The 22,735-nt window shown below is 38.9% G+C and overlaps 1 protein-coding gene across 15 annotated transcripts in view; it reads right to left on the bottom strand.

Annotated features, from left to right (window-relative positions):
- Positions 1 to 22,735, bottom strand: part of gstcd (glutathione S-transferase, C-terminal domain containing) — a 158,396-nt gene that overhangs the window by 62,551 nt on the left and 73,110 nt on the right. For 5 of the 15 annotated variants that reach the window (XR_015475610.1, XR_015475612.1, XR_015475614.1 and 2 more), the window contains one exon: positions 8,237 to 8,319. The exons of 6 other annotated variants lie outside the window; for them this stretch is intronic. Coding sequence is in view for 4 of the 9 variants with exons in the window: in XM_087235350.1 (XP_087091476.1) it covers positions 21,901 to 21,959 (59 nt within the window). In the remaining 5 variants the exon portion in view is untranslated. Of the gene's footprint in view, positions 1 to 8,236; positions 8,320 to 19,009; positions 21,960 to 22,735 lie in introns of those variants that run through there. 4 more of the 15 variants (XM_087235350.1, XM_087235351.1, XM_087235353.1 and 1 more) reach the window with 1 other exon arrangement.

Raw genomic sequence — 22,735 nt, 5'->3', positions numbered from 1 at the left:
CTGTGCTACGTCCGACAGATCGCCCTATTATGTCTTTTTTTTCTTTTTAATTATTTTATAACCTGTTTTAACATATTTTAATCTGTTTTTAATCATTTTTATTATTGGTTTTTATTTTCTTCCATTTGTCTCTTTTACTCCTGTTTATGTAAAGCACTTTGAACTGCAACTGTGCATTAAATGTGCTATATAAATAAACTTGCCTTGCAAAGTTCGTTATTTTCGCTAAATCGGGATGATTTCGTTAAATAACACATTTTAGGTTTTGAACGTTTTGAATATTTAATATATTTAACACAATGTTCAATAATGTAATGTAATTAAACACTTTTTTAAAGCCCATTTTCTTAATGCAAGTGCCTAATACACTTCAGTACCCCAAAGGATCACCAAAGGATTTCCCAGAGGACGTTTAACAGTTGGCAAATTTGTGAAATAAATAACCAAACTACCAAATAGTGACAATTATCAGTAGAACTACATTCCCCTTTAGGAATAGAAATACTATTTCAGAGTGAATTCACTACTTATGTGATTTGGGATACGCCTAAGATTTATTAAGTAAAAAGCTACACGATTCGGAACAAACTTCTGGATAAGAAGTGTGAACGAATTCTCTTTCGAGTCTTCTTGATCATCAAGTGTTTAAAAATCGCTTGCAAATTTCCTAATGATGGTTTGTAAATAACCTACAAATTTCAAGCCACCCAAACAATGTGGTAGAATCGTGGCATGGTGGCTCAGTGGTTAGCACTGTCGCTTCACAGCTAGAAGGTCACTGGTTCGAGTCCCAGCTGGATCAATAGGCATTTCTCTGAAGAGTTTGCATGTTCTTCATGTGTTTGTGTGGTTTTCTTTCGGGTGCTCCGGTTTCCCCAGTCCAAAGACATGCACTATAGGTGAACTGAATTAACTAAATGTGTGAATGCAGGAGTGTGTGGGTGTTTCCCAGTACGTAAATACATCTACAGTACATTTAAAGGGTAACAAACAAAATGAAAGGTGCACATTTTACAAAAGCAAATAGGAAGTTCTGAAAATTGATTTCACTTTGGCCACAAGCACTGCAATCACTTCAATTCAATCAAGCCTTTTGTAAAACATTTCTATTCTAAACTAAATAAACAGCAATTTATTACTGCTTTAAAAATGCTAGAAAAGGCGATTTAATTGCCAAAGCCAACCAGTCGGGAACACCCATGCACAAATCAATGCACACTCCACTACAACCGCAAGAAGTAATATGTATTTAACACCCAATCCAGCCCAGCTATGACAACACCACTGTGCTCATGCATACCTTGAGTATGTGGGTTCATTTCTGACAAAGAAGCCGCCAAAACAGTCTGGAGAAATGTAAATACAGCCCGTGAAACCCAACACTACCCTTACAGCATCTTCAACCACACGTCAGAGATTACATTGTTCCACGCAGATGTGCACAATAGTTGTTCTGTTTGTCTAACGCCGCTCCGCCATACCAGACAGTTTCACATTCACACTTGAGTTGCGAGGGAGAGCAAACATGCGCATTGGGGGTCAGACCGCCCCTGTCAGAGGTTACGAAACCCCTTCAGGTGATCCCAAAGGCACAGGAAGTATATGGATGTAACGTAGCATTATCAGTCACACATTCCAAATAATGTAATTAGTGTTGTCATGGTAATGGATGATAAACAGTTTCAAAGTTTATTGCAGTTTAATTCTTCAAACACTACCCATATGTTATTTTATGCCACACTTTGTGTGTAAGGGTGCTTTCACATCTGTAGTTCGCTTCATTTGGTCCGGACCAAAGGTAATAAATGATACATTGTTGCATCTTCTGCCGTCTTTGGGTTGTTTTCACACCACACTGCTGGCTTTGGTCCGAACCAGTTGAAACGAACCAAAATGCAGTCATCTGACAAAATCCACATCTCTCATTGGCCAGATGTTGTTGAACATATTTCCTAAACTGCTTATTGATTGGTCAGAATTCACGTCCGGGAAACTGCCAGTGAACTCCCGCAGGTAAACAAAACCTTTTACTCTGGAGAGACGACTGCGCTGGCTGATTGTATCCCTGCTTTAGACAAACTATACATTACGAAAATGAAGCGCAGCTGGAAAACCGCAGCTGGAAAACAGTGTTTAATGCATCGCTCGTCACTTCAGGAGGAGGCGTGAATTAATTTAGTTAAACTGCGAAATGGTCATCTTGCGTAAATATTACCAACGATCCATCAGGCGCTGTCAACAAATATTTTTCCTCCATATCCCATAATGCACAGCGCATCGGCCTACGGCAGCTGAATTAGTCCAAAACGCGCAGTACTTTTTGCGGTTGGACCTGTTTTAGTACGGATCATATTCTCACCACAAACGAACCGCTCCAGGGTTCGTTTGAAAGCGCACCGAGACCACCTCTTCAAGCAGGTCTCGGTACGCTTATTTGGTCCGCTTTTGGTGCGCACTCGAGTACGATTGCTGCATTCTCACCTGCCCAAACGAACCGCACCAAAAGAGAAAACGAACTCTAGTGCGATTCAATCGAACTAAATAAGGCAGGTGTGAAAGCACGCTAAATTAACACACCTGATCTAACCAATTGAGTGCTTTAGTCTTGTTTGAAACCACCAGGTAATTGTACTAAAATAGGGTTGGAACTAAACTGCAACCTTCCAAGAACCGAGTTTGACAGCCCTGTTTTATGCCATAAATGCAGCCATCTCTTACCTTGTGCAAAGTTTAATCGTGATGTCAGAAGAAAAAATCCCAAAGGAAATATAACTGAGACATTTACCTTGGCTTTAGGATCATGTTATCATTCAGTAGAGAATTTGAAGTGTCTCCCTGAACTGACGTTGACTGATGTGTGAACTTGAGGAAATAGCTGTCACACCTGAACACAAGTACACTCAGCACATTACAAGAATGACCCACATACATCTCTTGTGAATGAAAGTCTTTGGACTTTGACTTCATACATAACAAATTTCTGAGTTTAAGAAATGTCCTTCAAAGTGTTTTCTACAAAAGTGTATTTCTGATGACTTTGATGTGAAGTGCTCTTTCTGTCATCAAATTAATGGGCTGTTTTCATTGAGTGGTACAGTATGGTTAGGTACGCTTTTATGACCATTTCTGCTGTCAAAAGTTACCGTAATGTATCGCTTTTTGTGTACCCTTTTGAGAGCACTGCAAAAGGGTACGAAACAGGAGCAAGATGTGCAGCTGAACGCTATTGGTGTCACTAGCTCGTGCACAAGCCAGGAGAATAAAAACAAAGTGCCATTTTTAAATACACAGCCGAGACATTACACCGTGGCTGTTTCTCAATATGCGTTCTTGTCTGTACTTGCGTTCTTGTGTCCTTGTGTCTGTCGCCAAAGTACTGTTCCAATTCAAAGTTCACATCTTGCCATGACCGTATAAAACTTCCGATTATGTACTTGCTTTGCCCCTTTTGCCGAGGATGCTTCGAGAGGTGACTTGTGCAAACTTACAAAGCACATGTATCCCAGAATGCATTGCAGTGTAACCAGCGAAAGCTAATGGCGGATGAGACAACCCTCACGTTTTTAAAAATACTACTCTGTAGTGTTCCAAATGAAAGTTTTAAGAGTTTTTCAGGCAAGAATGTAGTTGTGCTAAATTCTAATTAGCAGTTTATTTATAAAGATTAAGCGCATCTTTGGTGATGTGCCTCAGCTTAGGCGGACTCTGACCCCTAGCCTGTCAGTGGGAGCTGCGTCATCACCTCACCAGCCAAGAGCAGCTTTACATCAGCCAATCCATCACGCATGTAACACTGGATTGCATCTTTGAAAAATCTTTTCCTTTAATACAAGCAGTCAGATATATGAACTGTACCTTTAATTTGACCTGCTCAAAGAAAAGTCAAGTACATGCACAGAACAACATCATAATTTAAAGCAATTAACAAAGGTAAATATTATCCGCCTGCTTTCTGAGAGTTGTCGAGCGAATTATTAAACGCCCATGATTGGTCACAAGATCAACAGAAAAGACTGAGATTGACTCTAACGCCCTGGCACTGTTCACCGATGAGTGATGCTGATAAACGACAGCGGTGATCACAGCTGACCAAGATAGACACAGCGGAGAAAACTCGCTCTGCTAAATGGAGTTTACTTTCATTTTCTCCATGGGAATGCAAAGGGGGGCTTCTGCTTAATAGTATCTGGATGCAGCCTTTATGATGCAAGCTGAATTGTTAGACACAATGCACTCAACTGGAGCTAGTGACCTCATTGTGAGGGGTATGGTTAGGGGTGGGGTTAGGTGAGACTATAAAGAAGCATTGGATGCAGCCCAGATTACACTGCACCAGGTCTGCATCCAGACCCCTCTCCTTCCGCTGTAACTTTAGTTTCAGTGTATGACTGTCCAGCAGAAAATTGTGCAGAGTTTCTGCATTTTCCTCACGACATAGTATTCTACCAGGACATAGCGCATACAAGATAAATGACATCAGTACACGATAACCGGTTTTGATCTTTTACTGAACCGATAAGCGATACCGAATTGTCCACGTCTGCATCACAGTGCACCAAAGAAACCATTAATTTTGACACCCCTAGGCCCCCTACTATTATTAATAATAATAATAATAATTATATATAATATTGATAATGATAATAATTATTATAATAATAATAACAACATAACAATATAATAATAATAATAATAATAATAATTTAATAATAATAATAATAATAATAACAATATAATAATAATTGTTATATTTAATAATAATAATATTTTAAATAATAATAAAAATAATAATAATAACAACAATAACAATATGATAATAATAATAATAATAATAATTATTATTATTTAAATAATAATAATAATAAAAAATTAAAAATAATAAATAATAAAAATAATAATAATAATAACAACAATAACAATATAATAATAATAATATTAATTAATAATAATAATATTTGAATTAATAATAATAATTATTATTATTATTATTATTATTATTGTTATTAATAATAATAATAATATTAATATTCTACAAATCATAACACAGGCAAAAAAAAACAAAAACAAATGGTGCATAACTAACTGTTGTGTCTGGAGACTCACGCCGTGATAGACTACTTTAAAAAGACTTTGAAAACAGTAATCGTCGCTTGAAGCTTTTTGTCAGGATGAAAGGAAAATTGGAAGATTCAGACATCTTGTCAACTCAACTACTGCGCTTAGTAAACAAGGGCTTTCTGCATTCTTTTAAACATAACAAGGACTGTAACCCACCACTTGAAAGTCAGCGGCTGAAGGCTTAGCATCTACAAATAATAAAACAACAAAAAAACCTTCAACCTAAATAGGTTGAAAAAATAAAACCTGAACAACTGCTAAAACCAAATAACTCCATCCAAACTACAGATCAATAACCCAAATGGGTCTCGATAAGAAGAGCAGAAGTCCATAGAAGGGAAAGGTGATAATTAGGTGATTTTCTGCTTTGGTGATAAAGTCAAGAGAAATCCTGTAAGTGGCTTCTTGTTCTTGTAAACTAGCTTGCCTGAACACAACAGTAAACTCTGTTTAATTGGGTTTTCTACACACACAGACACACACACACACACACACACACACAAAGGTACAGTATATATAAAAACTCTGAAAGCCGGTTAACTGCGAACAGCAATCCAATACACCCAAGTGGACATTCAGGAAAAAAAGACACATTTGACAGCTAGACAGGAGTTACAGCATAAGGACTGAAAGTTGATATTAAATACAGACGTTGAGATTGAAATGAGAAGAAAAGAAAGTAGAGTGAAAGTACAGAAAAACAGAGGTGCAAAAAATAAAGGAACATGTAAATAACACTTGGAATTTGTGGATCTCTGTGGCCTGATCCAATGTATTATTCAGGGTAACAATAGAACAACACAGCATGAAAATTAACAAGGACAATCTGAAGGCTGAGAAGAGAGCTTGTTTCGCACTGTAACCAGGCTGTAAATTATAGCACCAGCATAAATTTAATTAACCATCAGCATTTGCTGGCGCCCAAGAATAGAATTCTGTGTTAATATGGGGCGAAAACCCAAAACGCTCGTCAGGTAATGAGAGAAATAACATTAGCAGGTTAGGAGAATGACAAGCATGAATATTCATCAGGTGGCATTTCACACACAAATTCATGACTCAAACATTTGATCAATTAGTAAAACTCATTTAAAGCTCTCTGGAGTGCGGGCTGCTACCAAGTTGAGAAAGTGCTGATGAATTTCCAGTTGGGACCACAGAACTGCAGGCCAGCTTTGACAGCAGCATTTAATTGATATTGATTAACTGAACCAATCTAACTGAAGAATCAGAGGCTCGATTAATCAAACTGAGCTGAATATCGGCTCCTGGAAGGAGAAGTGCCATTTGCAGCTGGCACATGTATGGAGGAAAAAGTGAGCCCTTCATCGTAAAAAACCTGATAAAGCCGCATTAATATCTAAAAATGGGCTTTTTTCAATCTTAGTTCGAGTTTAAAGTTAATGTGTCAAACCTGACAGGAAAGACTGGAAGTTTCCGAATGGTAATTTTCCAAACATTAAATGTTCATGTTCCATATTTAATACGATTAAACATAATAATACAAATTTATATATCTCATAGTAGGCCTCTTAGCTTTTAAGTAGTTATTTATAATATTTTAATGAATCAACTACAACTTAAAGTTGAAGTCAGAATTATTATTCCCCCCTGAATTATAAGCCGCCCTTTTGATTTTTTCCCCCAATTTCTGTTTAACGGAAAGCAGATTTTTTTAACACATTTCTAAACATAATAGTTTTAATACAGGGTGTATGCAAGGGGTAATTTCAATATCTTTTAAAGACTTATTAATAACCTTCTTGTAATATTTTAAGACCTCATCGCCACTTCAAGTACTAATCAGTATCAAAGGTTTAACTTAATAAACAGTTGTTAATAAACAGTTGGAGTTAAATAAATCAATGGAGCACAACCATGAACTCAGATACACAAAAAAATGACTTGAAATAATAAATTACGTTGTTGTTTTCAGCGACAGGCTTCAGCAACTGTTTAATATCGTCTTTCTCCAACAAGGAGTACGCAAACTTACCATTTTGCCATCTGTTTTGCTCTATGCTTTCACTACATGTGGTGAGCGTCACATCACCTCTTTCCATGTTTTTCGCACATTACGTGACATCACCTGGACGGAACCCGGCCCGAACTAATTGCGTGGATCGAGCACGGCGTTGTTAATATTAGTTGGAAAATAAATATATTTATGCTTTTGAACAAAATTTAAGACCTGATAAAAATGCGATTAGGACTTTTTTATACCTTTTAAGGGCCTTAATTTTCTCATAATAAATTTATCAACTTTTAATAATTTTTAAGACCCTGCAGACACCCAGTAATTACTAATTTCTAACAACTGATTTATTTTATCTTTGCCATGATTTGACAAGATGTATTTCAAGACACTTCTATACAGCTTAAAGAGACATTTAAAGGCTTAACTAGGTTAGTTAGGTTAACTAGGCAGGTTAGGGTAATTAGGCAAGTTATTGTAAAACAATGGTTTGCTCTGTAGACTATCGGAAAAAATAAATATATAGCTTAAAGGGGCTAATAATTTTGACCTTAAAATGGTTTTTGAATAACTAAAAACTGTTTTTATTTTCGCCAAAATAAAACAAATAAAACTTTCTCCAGAAGAAAAAATATTTTTAGACAAACTGTGAAAATTTCCTTGCTCTGTTAAACATCATTTGGGAAATATTTAAAAAAGAAAAAGAAATTCAAAGGGGGACTAATAATTCTGACTTTAACTGTTTGTTATTAGGCATTAACATCACCTGAGATGCTTTGTACAAATGATGTCAATACACTGACTTTAGCTAAAGGGCGCATGCTTATGCTGTAATATTTTATGCTGTAAAATATTGATGTAAAATAAGTCTCTGATGTCCCTAGAGTGAGTAAGTGAAGTAAGCTTGGGCGGTATCCACATTTTGATACTGTCAAACCTCCCTATTTTACCTCAGTATACGGTATTACCGTGCATATTAAAAAATTATGACGTAAGGCTCAGACAGCCTCACCAAATTGTTGGCTTGTGCCTAAACCATTCAGAAACTGAATACCATATATGCGACCTTAGGTTTGAGGTATTTCCATCTCTCAAAGTCTACTTTTTGTAGCACAATTTGCAAATTGACACTTTCATATTTACCGCCTCTTTCTTCTCGTTCTGGCGAATCCCGAAATACTGCCAAACTGCAGAAGTTGTGCAGTTGAAAACTCCTCTATGCTGTCCTGTGATGACAACCACACAAACACATTTTTAGGCATTAAATAAATTATATTTTATATTAAATCATTGTCTCCTATATAAGTGTATTGTTTTTATGACAGTATTGAAACTGATATCATTGCAATTTTTTAGATCCCGCGTATACCATATTACAGTTTTACAGCCCAAGCCTAATGTGAAGTTTCAGCTAAAAATACCAAAAATACCCATCTTTCCATGGGTACGACTTGTAAACTTAAATATTTGAAGTGTTAGCTATAACCCTTCAAAAGAACATATTCAAACATTTTAATTGCACATGTTTGTATTTAAACACACAACAAATTTCAATTGTCTATCATGTTCGCCGCTTACGTTTAAATGGACTGGAATAGAAAAGGCACAATCAGTTCAGCTTTAAGAAATAGGAGCAACAACGGTGACTATTTCAGGTATGAGTTGAGCCACAACAATGCTTCTAAATGCGTTAATACAGTCAAGCCACTGAAGTGAGCAATAATGGGCGAAGCGGCATGTAATCGCTACCTCTGACTGAAATTGCACAGACGGCCTAATGCTAATTGCACATAGAAATGGCAAGAACAGTTTGAAAATCCAAGTTGAACAGATTCCAAGAACCAGGGTTCACAAGTTATTTTGAGTCAGCTAGAAAAAAAACCTGCAAGGTTGTTTCAGGGCTGCACTCTAACTGCGGTCTCATCGATTTCAGATTCATCCCTGCCATAAAATCACACAAAAAGGCAGCCAAGATGGTCTCTTCCTGTCTGAAATGCACGTTCGCCAAAGTCTGGATCCTTGAGACAGGTGTCTTTGAAGGTTAAGAAGTGATTGTGAAGTCATTCAATCATGCGACTGAGCAATAATGTGCCTTTGAAGGTTCTAAAGCCTTTTAGTTGACCTTCCCTCCTCTATGGCCATAAACTGTCTAGAGATGAAGCATTTCAGACAAGTAGCTGCCAAAACAGGCAGATGCGTCCGGAATGCGCCTCCCATGTAAACGGCCCCTTCCCACATAAACACGCTGGAGTCTCTTAATGCTCAACAGGGCCGCGGTGTTGACAGCGGAAATGAATTCACATTCAAGGCACCGCTGCCAACCACGTTCCCCAGGTGGCCCCTGGGGCTTCTCTCTGCTCTGTAGCGGTGACAGCGACTAGTTCTCTCTCTCGCTCTCCACAAACTGCATAATAGACACCCAGGCGATGCAATCCTCCCACTGACTGCCCTCGATTTAAAACAATATTTATCAGCGCTCCGGAGGTGGCTTGCAAAATGTGGGTGGTAGTTGCGGTAGACTTACAAACGTCTAAATATTTAGCTACCCAAGAACACGGCCAGCAAATGTAAAATTCATATGGCTCCTTTTTTGGTAAAAGAGCGTGTCAAATTTCCAAAGACTTCCAAATGAAGCAGGACTCTGTAATCTTGTCCATACGACAGCTTCTTTATGGATGTGCCCACGTTGTAACATCTTATCCACTGATGCAGATACGCACACTCCAAACAACTAAGGGTGTGGGTAAAAATATCACAAGAGACACTGAAAATGTCCCAGAGGACACTGGGCGAAAAAATCATGTAAAGACGATGTTTAGTTCAACAATGTAAACGGGCCTAGGACAAAGCCTTGAGGCACTCCTACAACATTTTCCAGTCAGGAGCTCTTCTGGCTAGCACTTAAACATTATAAGACCATGTTTTGCTCTGTGTGGGAAGACAGGAACTGCTGACTACACATCTAAATGTCTGCTGGAGCAATCTGCTTTAAAAGTTTACGATGAGAAAAAAATCTGAGTCACAGCTTCAGGCAGACTGCGGACTCACTTTCCCCAACACTATGACAGTCCTATAACAATGGAGCTTGTTTTCACTCCATGGGTAACCTGACTATTGAGAGGCAACAGCAGCGATTAGTAGAGTGCTGAAGAGATGGAGGATTCATAGCAAACAGCAGGACATACACAGACCTCTCTGTTCGTACACCGTCTCTCTGTTACCACTCACAGATTCAGCACTTGAAAAGACATTAGAGAGAGGCGTGTGTGGGCGCATGCTGACAGGAAGAGCCGCTATGGTAAAAGGAAAGGATAGAAGGAAATAAAGGCATGTTTCTTTCATTTTAGTGCCGATGTCACAAGTTCTGATGACTGTTTTATCTGAAGGGCCCTGCGTTAAAACACTAGAGAATCAGAAAATCAGCAGAGAAAGGCCAAAATGACTCATGGGCCATCTATAATGTCCAGTGAATTATGTTTCCGGTGGCTTCGCTGAACTCTGCAGACAATAATTTACACTCATTCAGGAGTTCATCTCTGAAATGGAGTTTGATGTAAATGTGAAAAGAGGAGAAAAGTGGACTACCGACTGCATCAAACTAAAAAAAAATAAAAATAAAAACCTCCTAAAAGCCTCGAATAATAAGCAATCTTAGAATGCAAATGGAAGATGAACCTGTTATTATTTCAAGACAGAATAAAAATGATGAAACTCTCCTTTGACCTTGGCCAAAGCAGCAAAAAGCAGTACTTACAGCACACTGAATATCCCATACAGACTAAAAGGCAAAGCTCATGTCAGAGTAAAAAAGCAATTCTGTCAATCATTGACTCACTTCAAAGTCTTTCCATTCATGCAGAATGAAAAAAATCAAAAATCAAAGGTGACTTCTTGTAGAATGTTCATGTTCGTGAAACGCAATTTTGGGGACTTTTTTCAAACCCCAAAAAGGACCAAAGAATCATTAATATTTCATAAATGTCACACACTCTTTTAAGTCTGCTTAAGGCATGTAATAGCTTTATGTAAAGCAACGGGGTAAAATTTAAAAGTCTAATTTTGTTTGACAGCTGTTTTCACCATTATCTTTCGAAATATGAAAAAGACTAGCTTTGAATTCTGTAAAAAAATACATCACTTGATGAAATACTGCATGGAAATGCAAGTCATGTGATTTTTAAATGTTAGTTTGTGCGAACTTTTTTCTTTCATTTATAGTGTAAAAAAGAGAGGACTCAGTCTCCATATATATTAGGGGTTGAAGATTTTTGGAAATCGACTTTTATGTTATCAAAGTCGAGTCGAAGTCGACTAGTCAGTGATGATGTCATCAATTAAACACACAAGATGTAAATGCTTTGCAACTGTTATGTATTTGTGTTTTTTGTGCTCTGTTTTCTCTGTGTTTTTTCTCTCTCTCTCTCTCTCTCTCTCGCTCTGTTCTCCCGTATCTGCTCTCATGTATTCTCAGGTTCTGTTCATTGGTCCATTCAGCTGTCAGTCATTCCTCCCCGGTTACGTCACTCTTACGTCACATCCAATGAGCAAAGACCACCCGTCTTAAAAGCGCGCGCCAGACCACTCGCTCTTTCTTGTTTTCTTGTTTTCTTGCTTTCTTGTTTTCTTGTTCTCTTGCTTGCATTTTTCTCTTTTGCTGTTTGTCGCTTGTTTGTATTTACCGCGTGCGTTTAGAAATTACCCCGTCTAACTGTGTTTTGTTGTTGCTTGTTTCTGTGTGCACGTTATCCGTCCGTTATTCGTACATTGTTCTTAGTTTATCGTTGTTTACGAGGCTTGGACGAAGCGGACAGGTAAGAAGGTCACGTGACATACATTTCGCAACACTCAGGACTGCTCTGCTGTCTAGTACACTAGGTTAGGGGCGAGCGCCACTCCTTGTACTTTTTGAATAGATAGATAGAGTAGATATAGTTAGGACTCGGAAGATCTTCGTGTGTTAATTATACTGTTTTTCATATAGTTAGTTAGCTAGATGCTTCTGGGAAGTTAGATTTAGTTTGGGTTTTGTTCTTTTCATTTCTTTAGCGCCGCCCGCGTCCCTTCTGCCAGCTCTCTTGTTTTTCCCGTCTTTATTTGTTTCAGTGTTGTACATATTGTAAATAGTATATTTTTGCTTTACTTACTTTTTCTTTATTTTTGATTAATTCGTTGTTGTTGTTCACTTTGGGATTGTAAATAAAAGCACACATTTTTTGGCATTACTGTGGTTGTCTTTCCACTCATTCACTATTTATATAAATATATTTTAATTAAATAAATGTCAAACCCCACACCCTAGACTAACATCAGGGGTTTGTAAACTTTTTGGGGGCTCGTCCGGGATCATTTAACCCATTTTTAAACAATTAAAATTGTTTGTATTTATAGTTTGAGTGTGAAAGCAACCTGCTAATTTACAAAGGCCCACAGTAGGCCCGACCCGCGGAACGCGCTGCTCAGGTAAACAAGCGCACACACACACACACATTTCTCTCTGTGTTGTTTCTGGTATAAGTAAATAAACAGGATGGCATTGTTTGATTTACAGACATTTATTAATAATCCAACCGTAGAACAATTCGACCGCTGTAGAAAAGATGATTTAATACAGATAGCGGACCATTTCAAAATTTCAGTGGTAAAACAAGCTCTTAAGAAAAATATTAAGAGTGCCTTATACGAAAGGTTGGTTGAATTAAAGGTTCTCAAAATGCCTGTTGTGGAAGAGGAAGAAACCGAGTTTCTTGGTGCTGGCGCGCAAAGCTCAAGTGCAGATGAGCCGGATGAAGGGCGAAATGAAAGCGGTGCTGCGGCTGCGCTCACTGAAGGCAAGCCAACACTGTCACCTTTCGATCCGTTTTCCCCCGTTTATTCTGGGTCTAAAGAGGATGGACGTTTAAAAGTTCGCCTGGCCCGTTTACAGTTTGAGGCACAGGAAAGGGCACAAGCGCGTCAGGCTGAGAGGGAACTGAGACTCGAAATCCGCAGGCTTGAAATTACGGCCGAAAAAGAGGTGAAGCTGCGTCAGCTGGAGTTGGAGGCTTTAAAAACTCCTCCTAAAGTGGCTGCGCAGTCCACCCGTGCTGAGACCTCTGTTGCTCCGGTGGGCGATCCAACCTCAACCACCTTCGATATAAGCAAATATGTATCTCTCGTACCAATATTTAGAGAATCCGAAGTCGATACATATTTTAGCGCTTTCGAGCGCATAGCGGCTTCTTTTCGCTGGCCTAAAGATTCATGGTCCCTTCTTCTCCAGTGCAAATTGGTTGGAAAGGCACAGGAGGTTTTTGCTACACTGTCCTTAGAGGACAGCCTTAATTATGATACTGCTAAATCAGCAATCCTCCGTGCTTATGAACTCGTACCTGAAGCATACAGACAGAAATTTAGAAATCACAAAAAGCTTTCTAGCCAGACTTTTGTTGAGTACGCGCGAGAAAAAGGCGTTCTTTTTGATAAATGGTGTAATGCAAGTAAGGCCACTGACTTTAATTCGTTAAGAGAATTAATTTTGCTTGAAGAATTTAAAGATAGATTGCCTGAACGTGTAGTGGTATACCTTAAAGAACAAAAAGTTATGTCGTTGTCACAGGCAGCTGTGTTGGCAGATGAGTTTGTGCTTACGCACAAAAATGTGTTCTATCCAGTCCGATCGGATAAAAATCCCACTGTTCAGTCTGTGAATTTTCCACATATTCCGACTGCTACTTCCCGACCTAAAGAGGCAATAGAGTGTTACTACTGCCACAAGAAAGGGCACAAATTATCTGAATGTTCCACGCTGAAGCGAAAAAATCCGCAACAGCCATCTAAAAGTGTTGGTTTTGCAAAATCTATTACAACCAACGGCAATGATGAGAGCACTGATACGAGCTATACACCATTCTTGCTCAGGGGTCTAATTTCATTATCTGGCAACCCTGAAGATCAGTGTGAGATTGTACTGCTGCGTGATACAGGCGCTTCTCACTCGTTTATGGTAGAAAATGCATTATCTCTGCCTGAACACTCCTCTTGTGGATCTAATATTTTAGTCCAAGGCATTGAGATGGGTTTCGTCAATGTGCCACTATATCGCGTTCATTTACAGTGCGATTTATTCACTGGGTTTGTGTCAGTCGGCATTCGTCCTTCTCTTCCTGTTAAAGGAGTTTCATTTATCCTAGGTAATGATTTGGCCGGTGGTAAAGTAATGCCTATTTTAGAAGTTACTGATCACCCCAATCTTACCTATTGTCCAGACGAATTATCAGTAAATCACCCAGATACTTTCCCAGCGTGCGTAATGACGCGCGCCATGTCACGGAAAGATGATTCAGTTGACTTATCAGACTCTTTTATTGCGCCAGTATTTTCTGAGAATGTAGTTTCTCCTCCAGACAAAACAGCTACACAGAAACAACAGGAAAAATCAGAATATTTTAATTTTGATGGTGATGCTCTGAGTTTGCCCGTTACTCGTCAGCAGATTATTGCTGCGCAGAAAGATGATGATACTTTGGTAAAGTGCTTTGACTCCGTTGTTGATTCAGATCAGATTGATAAAAAGCAAATTGCGTATTTCGTTGAAAATGGCTTGTTGATGCGCAAGTGGTGCTCTAATATTGAGACTGATGCTGATTGGAATAATGTCTATCAAATTGTCGTTCCCTCCGCTTACCGCCAACATGTATTATGTCTAACACACGATCATGTGATGTCAGGTCATTTAGGTATCACGAAAACATACAATCGGATACTTAAACATTTCTTTTGGCCTTGTTTAAAGAAGGACGTCGTGCAGTTTTGTCGCACCTGCCATACGTGCCAATGCATGGGGAAGCCAAACCAGGTAATTCCACCTGCTCCTCTCTTTCCCATCCCAGTCATAGGAGAGCCATTTGAACATGTAATTATTGATTGCGTGGGTCCATTACCTAAAACCAAAACAGGTAATCAGTTTCTACTAACAATAATGTGTACTGCTACTCGATTTCCCGAGGCAATACCGCTCCGCAGAATTACAGCTCCTCTTATAATCAAATCATTGATTAAATTTTTCTCCACATTCGGCTTACCAAAAATCATACAAACTGACCAAGGATCAAATTTTATGTCAAAAATGTTTGCTCAAGTTCTAAAATCATTGTCTATCACCCACCGAGTATCAAGTGCTTATCACCCACAAAGTCAAGGTGCTCTCGAGCGATTTCACCAGACGCTCAAGTCTATGTTAAAGAAATACTGTGCGGATACCTGCAAAGACTGGGATGAGGGCGTTCCATTGGTACTATTAGCGGTGAGAGAAACTATCCAAGAGTCTCTCGGGTTTAGCCCCGCTCAGCTTGTATTCGGCCACGATTTGCGAACTCCTCTTAAACTTCTGAAAGAGAACATTTTGGAAATTAAGGAAAGTCCAAAAATGAATGTTCTTAGTTATGTAAGCCGTTTCAGAGAACGTTTACATGATGCTTGTAAATTGGCAAAAGAATCACTTAAAGCTGCGCAAAATGTCATGAAGCGTCAGTATGACACCCGAGCGGTCGCGCGCTCCTTTCAGCCCGGCGATCAGGTGCTCGTACTGTTGCCAATGCCTGGTTCTGCTCTCTCTGCCCGCTTTTCTGGACCCTATGTGGTGCAGAAAAAGTTAAGCGAGACAGATTACGTAATTGAAACACCTGACAGAAAACGCAAATCGCGCGTATGTCATGTTAACATGTTAAAAACGTACCATGTTAAAGAGAAAACTCAGATCACCACACCTGTTCTTCCTGCTGTTGCAGTTGTGAGCGATGTTACGCATTCTGAAGCTGATGATGATGGCCTGGTGTTACGCAATGCTCCTCAGCAGTGCGCTCGTTTAACTAATTCAGAGATGCTGAAAAATCTGAATTCACATCTCACGTATTTATCAGATTCTCAAAGGCAAGATATCATTCATTTAATTCAGAAATTCCCCAATCTTTTCAGTGACACTCCAACGCAAACATCCGTAATTAAACATGACATCAATATTCAAAATTCTTCCCCAATAAAGCAACATCCTTACCGTGTGAACGCACACAAGCGTGCTATTATGAGGAAGGAGGTTGAATATTTGATGGAAAATGGTCTTGCAGTTCCTAGTTGCAGTCCATGGAGTTCACCGTGCGTTCTGGTACCCAAACCAGACGGAACATTTAGATTCTGCACAGATTACCGTAAGGTTAATGCTGTCACTGTCCCAGATTGCTACCCTTTACCCCGTATGGAAGATTGTATTGACAACCTTGGTTCAGCTAGTTTTGTCACCAAACTTGATTTGTTAAAGGGCTACTGGCAAATTAAATTAACTCCGCAAGCTTCTGCTATCTCAGCCTTCGTTACACCAGATCATTTCATGCAATATTCAGTTATGGCCTTCGGACTGCGAAACGCACCTGCCACATTTCAAAGATTAATTAATACAGTTTTAGTCGGCGTTCCAAATTGTAACGCATATTTGGATGATTTAGTGGTTTATGCATCTGAATGGTCTGAACACATTTCTTTGCTGCACACTGTTTTTGAAAAACTGTCCAACGCCACATTAACATTAAATTTGGCAAAATGTGAATTTGCTAGGGCGACCGTCACATACCTTGGTAAGGAAGTTGGTCAAGGTCAAGTTCGGCCAGTCGCTGCGAAAGTCTCCGCCATAGCCGAATTTCCCGTACCTAAAACCAGGCGAGAGTTGCGCCGGTTTTTGGGTATGTCGGGGTACTATCGGAGTTTCTGCCGAAACTTTTCCAGTGTGGTTTCACCCCTAACGAATTTACTTAGTCCTTCTCAGCAATTTGTTTGGTCAGCTGAGTGTCAGCATGCTTTTGAGAGCATAAAAGCTTTGCTCTGCTGCGCTCCTGTCCTCGCGGCCCCAGATTTCACCACTCCTTTTAAACTGGAAGTAGACGCGAGTGCTTTAGGTGCTGGCGCGGTACTTATTCAGGAGGACCGTGATGGCATCGAGCACCCAGTCTGTTATTTTTCCAGAAAATTCAACAAACACCAAATCAATTACTCCACTATCGAAAAAGAAGCACTTGCATTACTATTGGCATTACAATACTTTGAAGTTTACCTTGGTTCCAGTTCGTTTCCAATCATGGTTTACACCGATCACAATCCGTTAGTTTTTCTCTCCCGAATGTACAATCAAAATCAGCGCCTCATGCGCTGGGCTTTGATTGTACAGAATTACAACCTGGAAATCAGTCACAAGAAAGGCACCGACAATATAGTGGCCGATGCTCTTTCCAGGTGTGTGTAGTTGGTCGTAATTAAACCGCATGCATGGTTTGTTTTGCGAGTTTTTTTTTCTTACTTTTTCACTTTTTTTTTTTTTTTAACAAACAATATTATATGTTTGTTCTCATGGGTGGGAGTGTTATGTATTTGTGTTTTTTGTGCTCTGTTTTCTCTGTGTTTTTTCTCTCTCTCTCTCTCTCTCTCTCTCGCTCTGTTCTCCCGTATCTGCTCTCATGTATTCTCAGGTTCTGTTCATTGGTCCATTCAGCTGTCAGTCATTCCTCCCCGGTTACGTCACTCTTACGTCACATCCAATGAGCAAAGACCACCCGTCTTAAAAGCGCGCGCCAGACCACTCGCTCTTTCTTGTTTTCTTGTTTTCTTGCTTTCTTGTTTTCTTGTTCTCTTGCTTGCATTTTTCTCTTTTGCTGTTTGTCGCTTGTTTGTATTTACCGCGTGCGTTTAGAAATTACCCCGTCTAACTGTGTTTTGTTGTTGCTTGTTTCTGTGTGCACGTTATCCGTCCGTTATTCGTACATTGTTCTTAGTTTATCGTTGTTTACGAGGCTTGGACGAAGCGGACAGGTAAGAAGGTCACGTGACATACATTTCGCAACACTCAGGACTGCTCTGCTGTCTAGTACACTAGGTTAGGGGCGAGCGCCACTCCTTGTACTTTTTGAATAGATAGATAGAGTAGATATAGTTAGGACTCGGAAGATCTTCGTGTGTTAATTATACTGTTTTTCATATAGTTAGTTAGCTAGATGCTTCTGGGAAGTTAGATTTAGTTTGGGTTTTGTTCTTTTCATTTCTTTAGCGCCGCCCGCGTCCCTTCTGCCAGCTCTCTTGTTTTTCCCGTCTTTATTTGTTTCAGTGTTGTACATATTGTAAATAGTATATTTTTGCTTTACTTACTTTTTCTTTATTTTTGATTAATTCGTTGTTGTTGTTCACTTTGGGATTGTAAATAAAAGCACACATTTTTTGGCATTACTGTGGTTGTCTTTCCACTCATTCACTATTTATATAAATATATTTTAATTAAATAAATGTCAAACCCCACACCCTAGACTAACATCAGGGGTTTGTAACAGCAACATTCCACAATTTAATAATAATAATTCCTTACTTTTAAATAGAACTTTTCTGGACACACAAAGTGCTTCACACATTTTTGGGGAAAATCTTTTCATCCAATTTTAATTTAAAGTTTAATTTAATTATGTTCCAGAGAATTGTAAAAACTCTTCAAAGAAGCAGCTCCAACAAGCAGAAGCTGTGGACTGTGAGCTACAACCTGTAAATAGGTTTAATTAGTTCAAATTGATCTATGACATGCACAATTTCTAGCATTAACGATATGTTGTAGCGAGGACATAAACAACAGGAAATGCTGTTTGGCACCGCTGACAATTTAGCTACAAATTCATATTTATTGATCATACCGCTGTAAAAAGCCACAATCTTCTGTAGCGTGTGCAGTGCTTCTCTCTGCAGTCGCTTTCCCTGCATTCTACATCTTAAATGACAAACTTACAAAAAACCTGTAAACATTTCAAATTACTTACACATGCTTATTCCGAATATATGTGAAAGATATGTAACGCGCTGAGTTAGGTAAAAAAAATACAACTTGTGTTGCAGCAGAAAAATCAAAACTCACATGGGTCGCATTCCACATCCTGCGATTTATTCTCCTGTCAACAGTGTCACTATATATTACAGAAAATAACTTCATTTGAGCATCAAAACATGAATAAAAATTAACATCGCTCCCATACACATGTGGTTCTCGTATCAAATGCATCTACAGACTATTCACACACACACATAGATAAAACGGCCATTGTCTTAAAGGAGCCACACCTTATTTTCACTTGTTACAGACACTTGACAGCTTTTATTTTTCGAGAGTAGGCATGAGGTTCAGCCTTTTCATTTTCTGTCTGATTAAGGCTCAAACAGATACTGCTAACAGCTATTCTGATTGACGCTGTTTACACAGCTGAGGTAAAGCACATGCTTGTGGAGGCTTGTTGCTTTACTGGTGACATGTAGCCGATCCACGAATCAAAGCACATTGTGTTAGCTGACCAATCAGAGCCTCTTGAGGGAGGGCCTTTCAGAGGAACTAGGAAACGTTTTCATGTTAGCAGAGTAGCTGTATATAATAAAAGTAAGATATATGTAAAATAACATGATTTTCTACAAATGAAACATGAGCACACATTTGCTTTGCATCTTATAAACACAACTCAGCCTTAATGTTACACTCTGGACCACCCCTTTAAACAATCTAAGGGCAATAGGGTATATGCGGAAGCATGCTAAAGGACTTTTAATTTGTCAGTAACCTGGCTTAAGCGCTTCCAGTGAACTGCATGCCATGACAAAATCGGCAAGTATAAGGTCTGTTTTCTTTAAAATTAATCTCCACTGGCTAAGTAATATCTCATGGTTTCCGCTACATTCATTCTTCGGTGGCAGGGCGCCACATCAAAATTCATCCCGCTACGGCTACATTACAGCATCTCATTTAAAACATTCGGTCGTTTTTTTAAGTAGCGAGTTATAATTGCACCAAAAATGTATGAAAAGTTAAGTGAATTATAACAGCGTGAACTTCTTTGTAACCATAGTAGTGCTGTGCGTTCTTTGTTTAACCCTTTGAGGTTACGTGCTGACTCACAGGTGCGTGAGGCCATCAAACACAACGTAGTTTTCAGTCATGATGTACGGCGTTTCCATAATTATAATTTATTCATAGATAAAGGTCTGTGGTTTTGCATACAATGACTTTAACTTGCTGGAATTTATAGCCAGTTTACTTCAGGACGCATTAATGACGCTCTGAAAGTCTATTAGAGACATACATAAATATTCCTAGCAAATCGAATAAATGTTGGATACATACTCGTTACATAAACACACTAAATCACACTACAGCAGCGTTTATTTGAGGGCGCGCAAGAAAATCTGCACTTCAGCAGCATATATATTTGAGGGCGCACAAGAAAATCTACACTTCAGCAGCATTTATTTGAGGGCGCGCAAGAAAATCTGCACATCAGCAGCATATATTTGAGGGCGTGCAAGAAAATCTGCACTTCAGCAGCGTTTATTTGAGGGCGCGCAAGAAAATCTGCACATCAGCAGCATATATCTGAGGGCGCGCAAGAAAATCTACACTTCAGCAGCATATATTTGAGGGCACGCAAGAAAATCTGCACTTCAGCAGCATATATATTTGAGGGCGCGCAAGAAAATCTACACTTCAGCAGCATTTATTTGAGAGTGCGCAAGAAAATCTGCACATCAGCAGCATTTATTTGAGGGCGCGCAAGAAAATCTACACTTCAGCAGCATTTATTTGAGAGTGCGCAAGAAAATCTGCACATCAGCAGCATATATTTGAGGGCGTGCAAGAAAATCTGCACTTCAGCAGCATATATATTTGAGGGCGCGCAAAAAAATCTACACTTGAGTAGCGTATATTTGAGGGCGCAAGAAGTTGTGCATGAACAGAGGAAATCGGCGCTCGAGCAGAGATTGACAAGCTCGTAGGATATTACATAAAAGCAATCTCGACATAATACTGTGCCCACGACATTTGTCAATGAAATAACGCCACATGTAGTGGTAGATCTGTGTAAAATGCCCAACAGAGTCTGCCGCCACAGCTGAAAAAAATCCTAGAGGAAACACTGCATCTGATATAAAGTGGGTCTCAGATTGTACAAGAAGCACTGCATTCAATTTAAATTTTCCCTGCCATGTCTTTAAAATACGAACATTTATTTTACCCCAGCATATTTAATGGAGCTTCTGCAGTAGCCTGCCAATTCTGACGGGCACGTGCGATTAAATGGCTTTTTGTCTTGTTTTACGCTTGAGCAACTAAATGAATGCCAAAGTCTGTTTGACTGATTTTATTTTAACTACATTACAACATTGATGCTGTAAAAGAAGCGTATAAAAAGGAAAAAAGTCCCATTAACTGTTCACCAGAAGTTAATCAGTATGGGAAGAAACATTAGCTCATCATATACCCTATTTCATCCAGTTAACCACCTTCGTCTGCAAAGCTGCCAGCCATGTAATCAAAAAGCGTCACAGCAGAGCATTAAAGTTGACCAGTTGGTAGTGGGTGTAAAACCTAGTACATATTACAAATACATGTTTGATAGCTGAGATTTCTTTTTATTTCTATATCTACCTTCCAAAGCATAAAATTAGGCACCAAATTTCTTGAGCACAAACTCCAAACCCCCATGTATTTTTTCTTTTATTTCTGATTGTTTACTTGCCGAACAGATTTATAAGGCAGCTTTTGACTCAAGTAAATTATGCTCTAAGGGGCAACGATCGATGAGGATTGTTTCCAGACTCTTTAAACCAACTGGATTTCTGTCTCTCCACGGAGCGCGGTCGTGGGTCTGTGCGAGGTGATTGGCATCTCACTCATTCCTGGCGAAAAAAACAGCTGCCTGCTGTTCGAGCTAGTTAAGAGCCCAGAGCACGACAGCGCGTGACACAGGACAGGCATGAATACTCAATGCTTACAAAGCCATTTCTACAGGTATGCCCAAAAATTTGCTTTCCAAAAGGCAAAGAAATGCTGGAGGAATAAGAAAAAATACTGATTTTAGATAACTTATTCTTATATGACGATGATGCTCATCTATCATCAATATAAAAAGGATAGATCACCCTTAAAAATTTCAATGAACAACTTTTTAGTCACCCTCAAGATGTTCCAAACCTTATTCTTATCTGAAGATTATGCCCCCCATCAATCATAGATATAAAAGGGATAGTTCACCTCAAAATATGGAATGAATAACTATTTAGTCACCCTCGAGATGTTCCAAACCTTTATGATTTCCCTTCATCTGTTGAAAATAAAAGAAGATATTTTGAAGAAACTGAAAACCATTGATCTCCACAGTGGGAACAATGAATACAATGAAAAAAAAGAATCTTTTGTGTTCAACAGAAGACCCACAAAGATCTGAAACGAGGATGATTTTTTGTGATCTATCCCTTTAAAGCTGCCTTTACATCAATTCTAGAATAGTCAGTCACTGTTTGAAGCAGCAGACAGTAATAAAACCAAGCAAGCACTGAAATGGTGTTAGACGAGTTTATTATTTGTCATCCATAGTGGATCATAATTTTAAACGCTTCACTGGAGAGCGGAAATCCAATTCTTAAGAGCCTTACATGATTGGATGGAGGAAATTAGACAAATAAAAACATTTAATTGACTACTACAATAGAAATAGAAGTGGATGAGGAGGAAAAAAAGGGATATATGACTAGCAAAACGGCTACATGCAGGCATTTCGATATTATATAAAAATACATATCACAAATGGTGTATAAATGGTTAAT

Source organism: Danio rerio, chromosome 1 (assembly GCF_052040795.2).
Source record: "Danio rerio strain M-AB ecotype USA chromosome 1, GRCz13ab, whole genome shotgun sequence".
Taxonomy (NCBI): domain Eukaryota; kingdom Metazoa; phylum Chordata; class Actinopteri; order Cypriniformes; family Danionidae; genus Danio; species Danio rerio.
The sequence above is the reverse complement of the archived record's forward strand: the minus strand, read 5'-3'. Positions and strand labels throughout refer to the sequence as shown.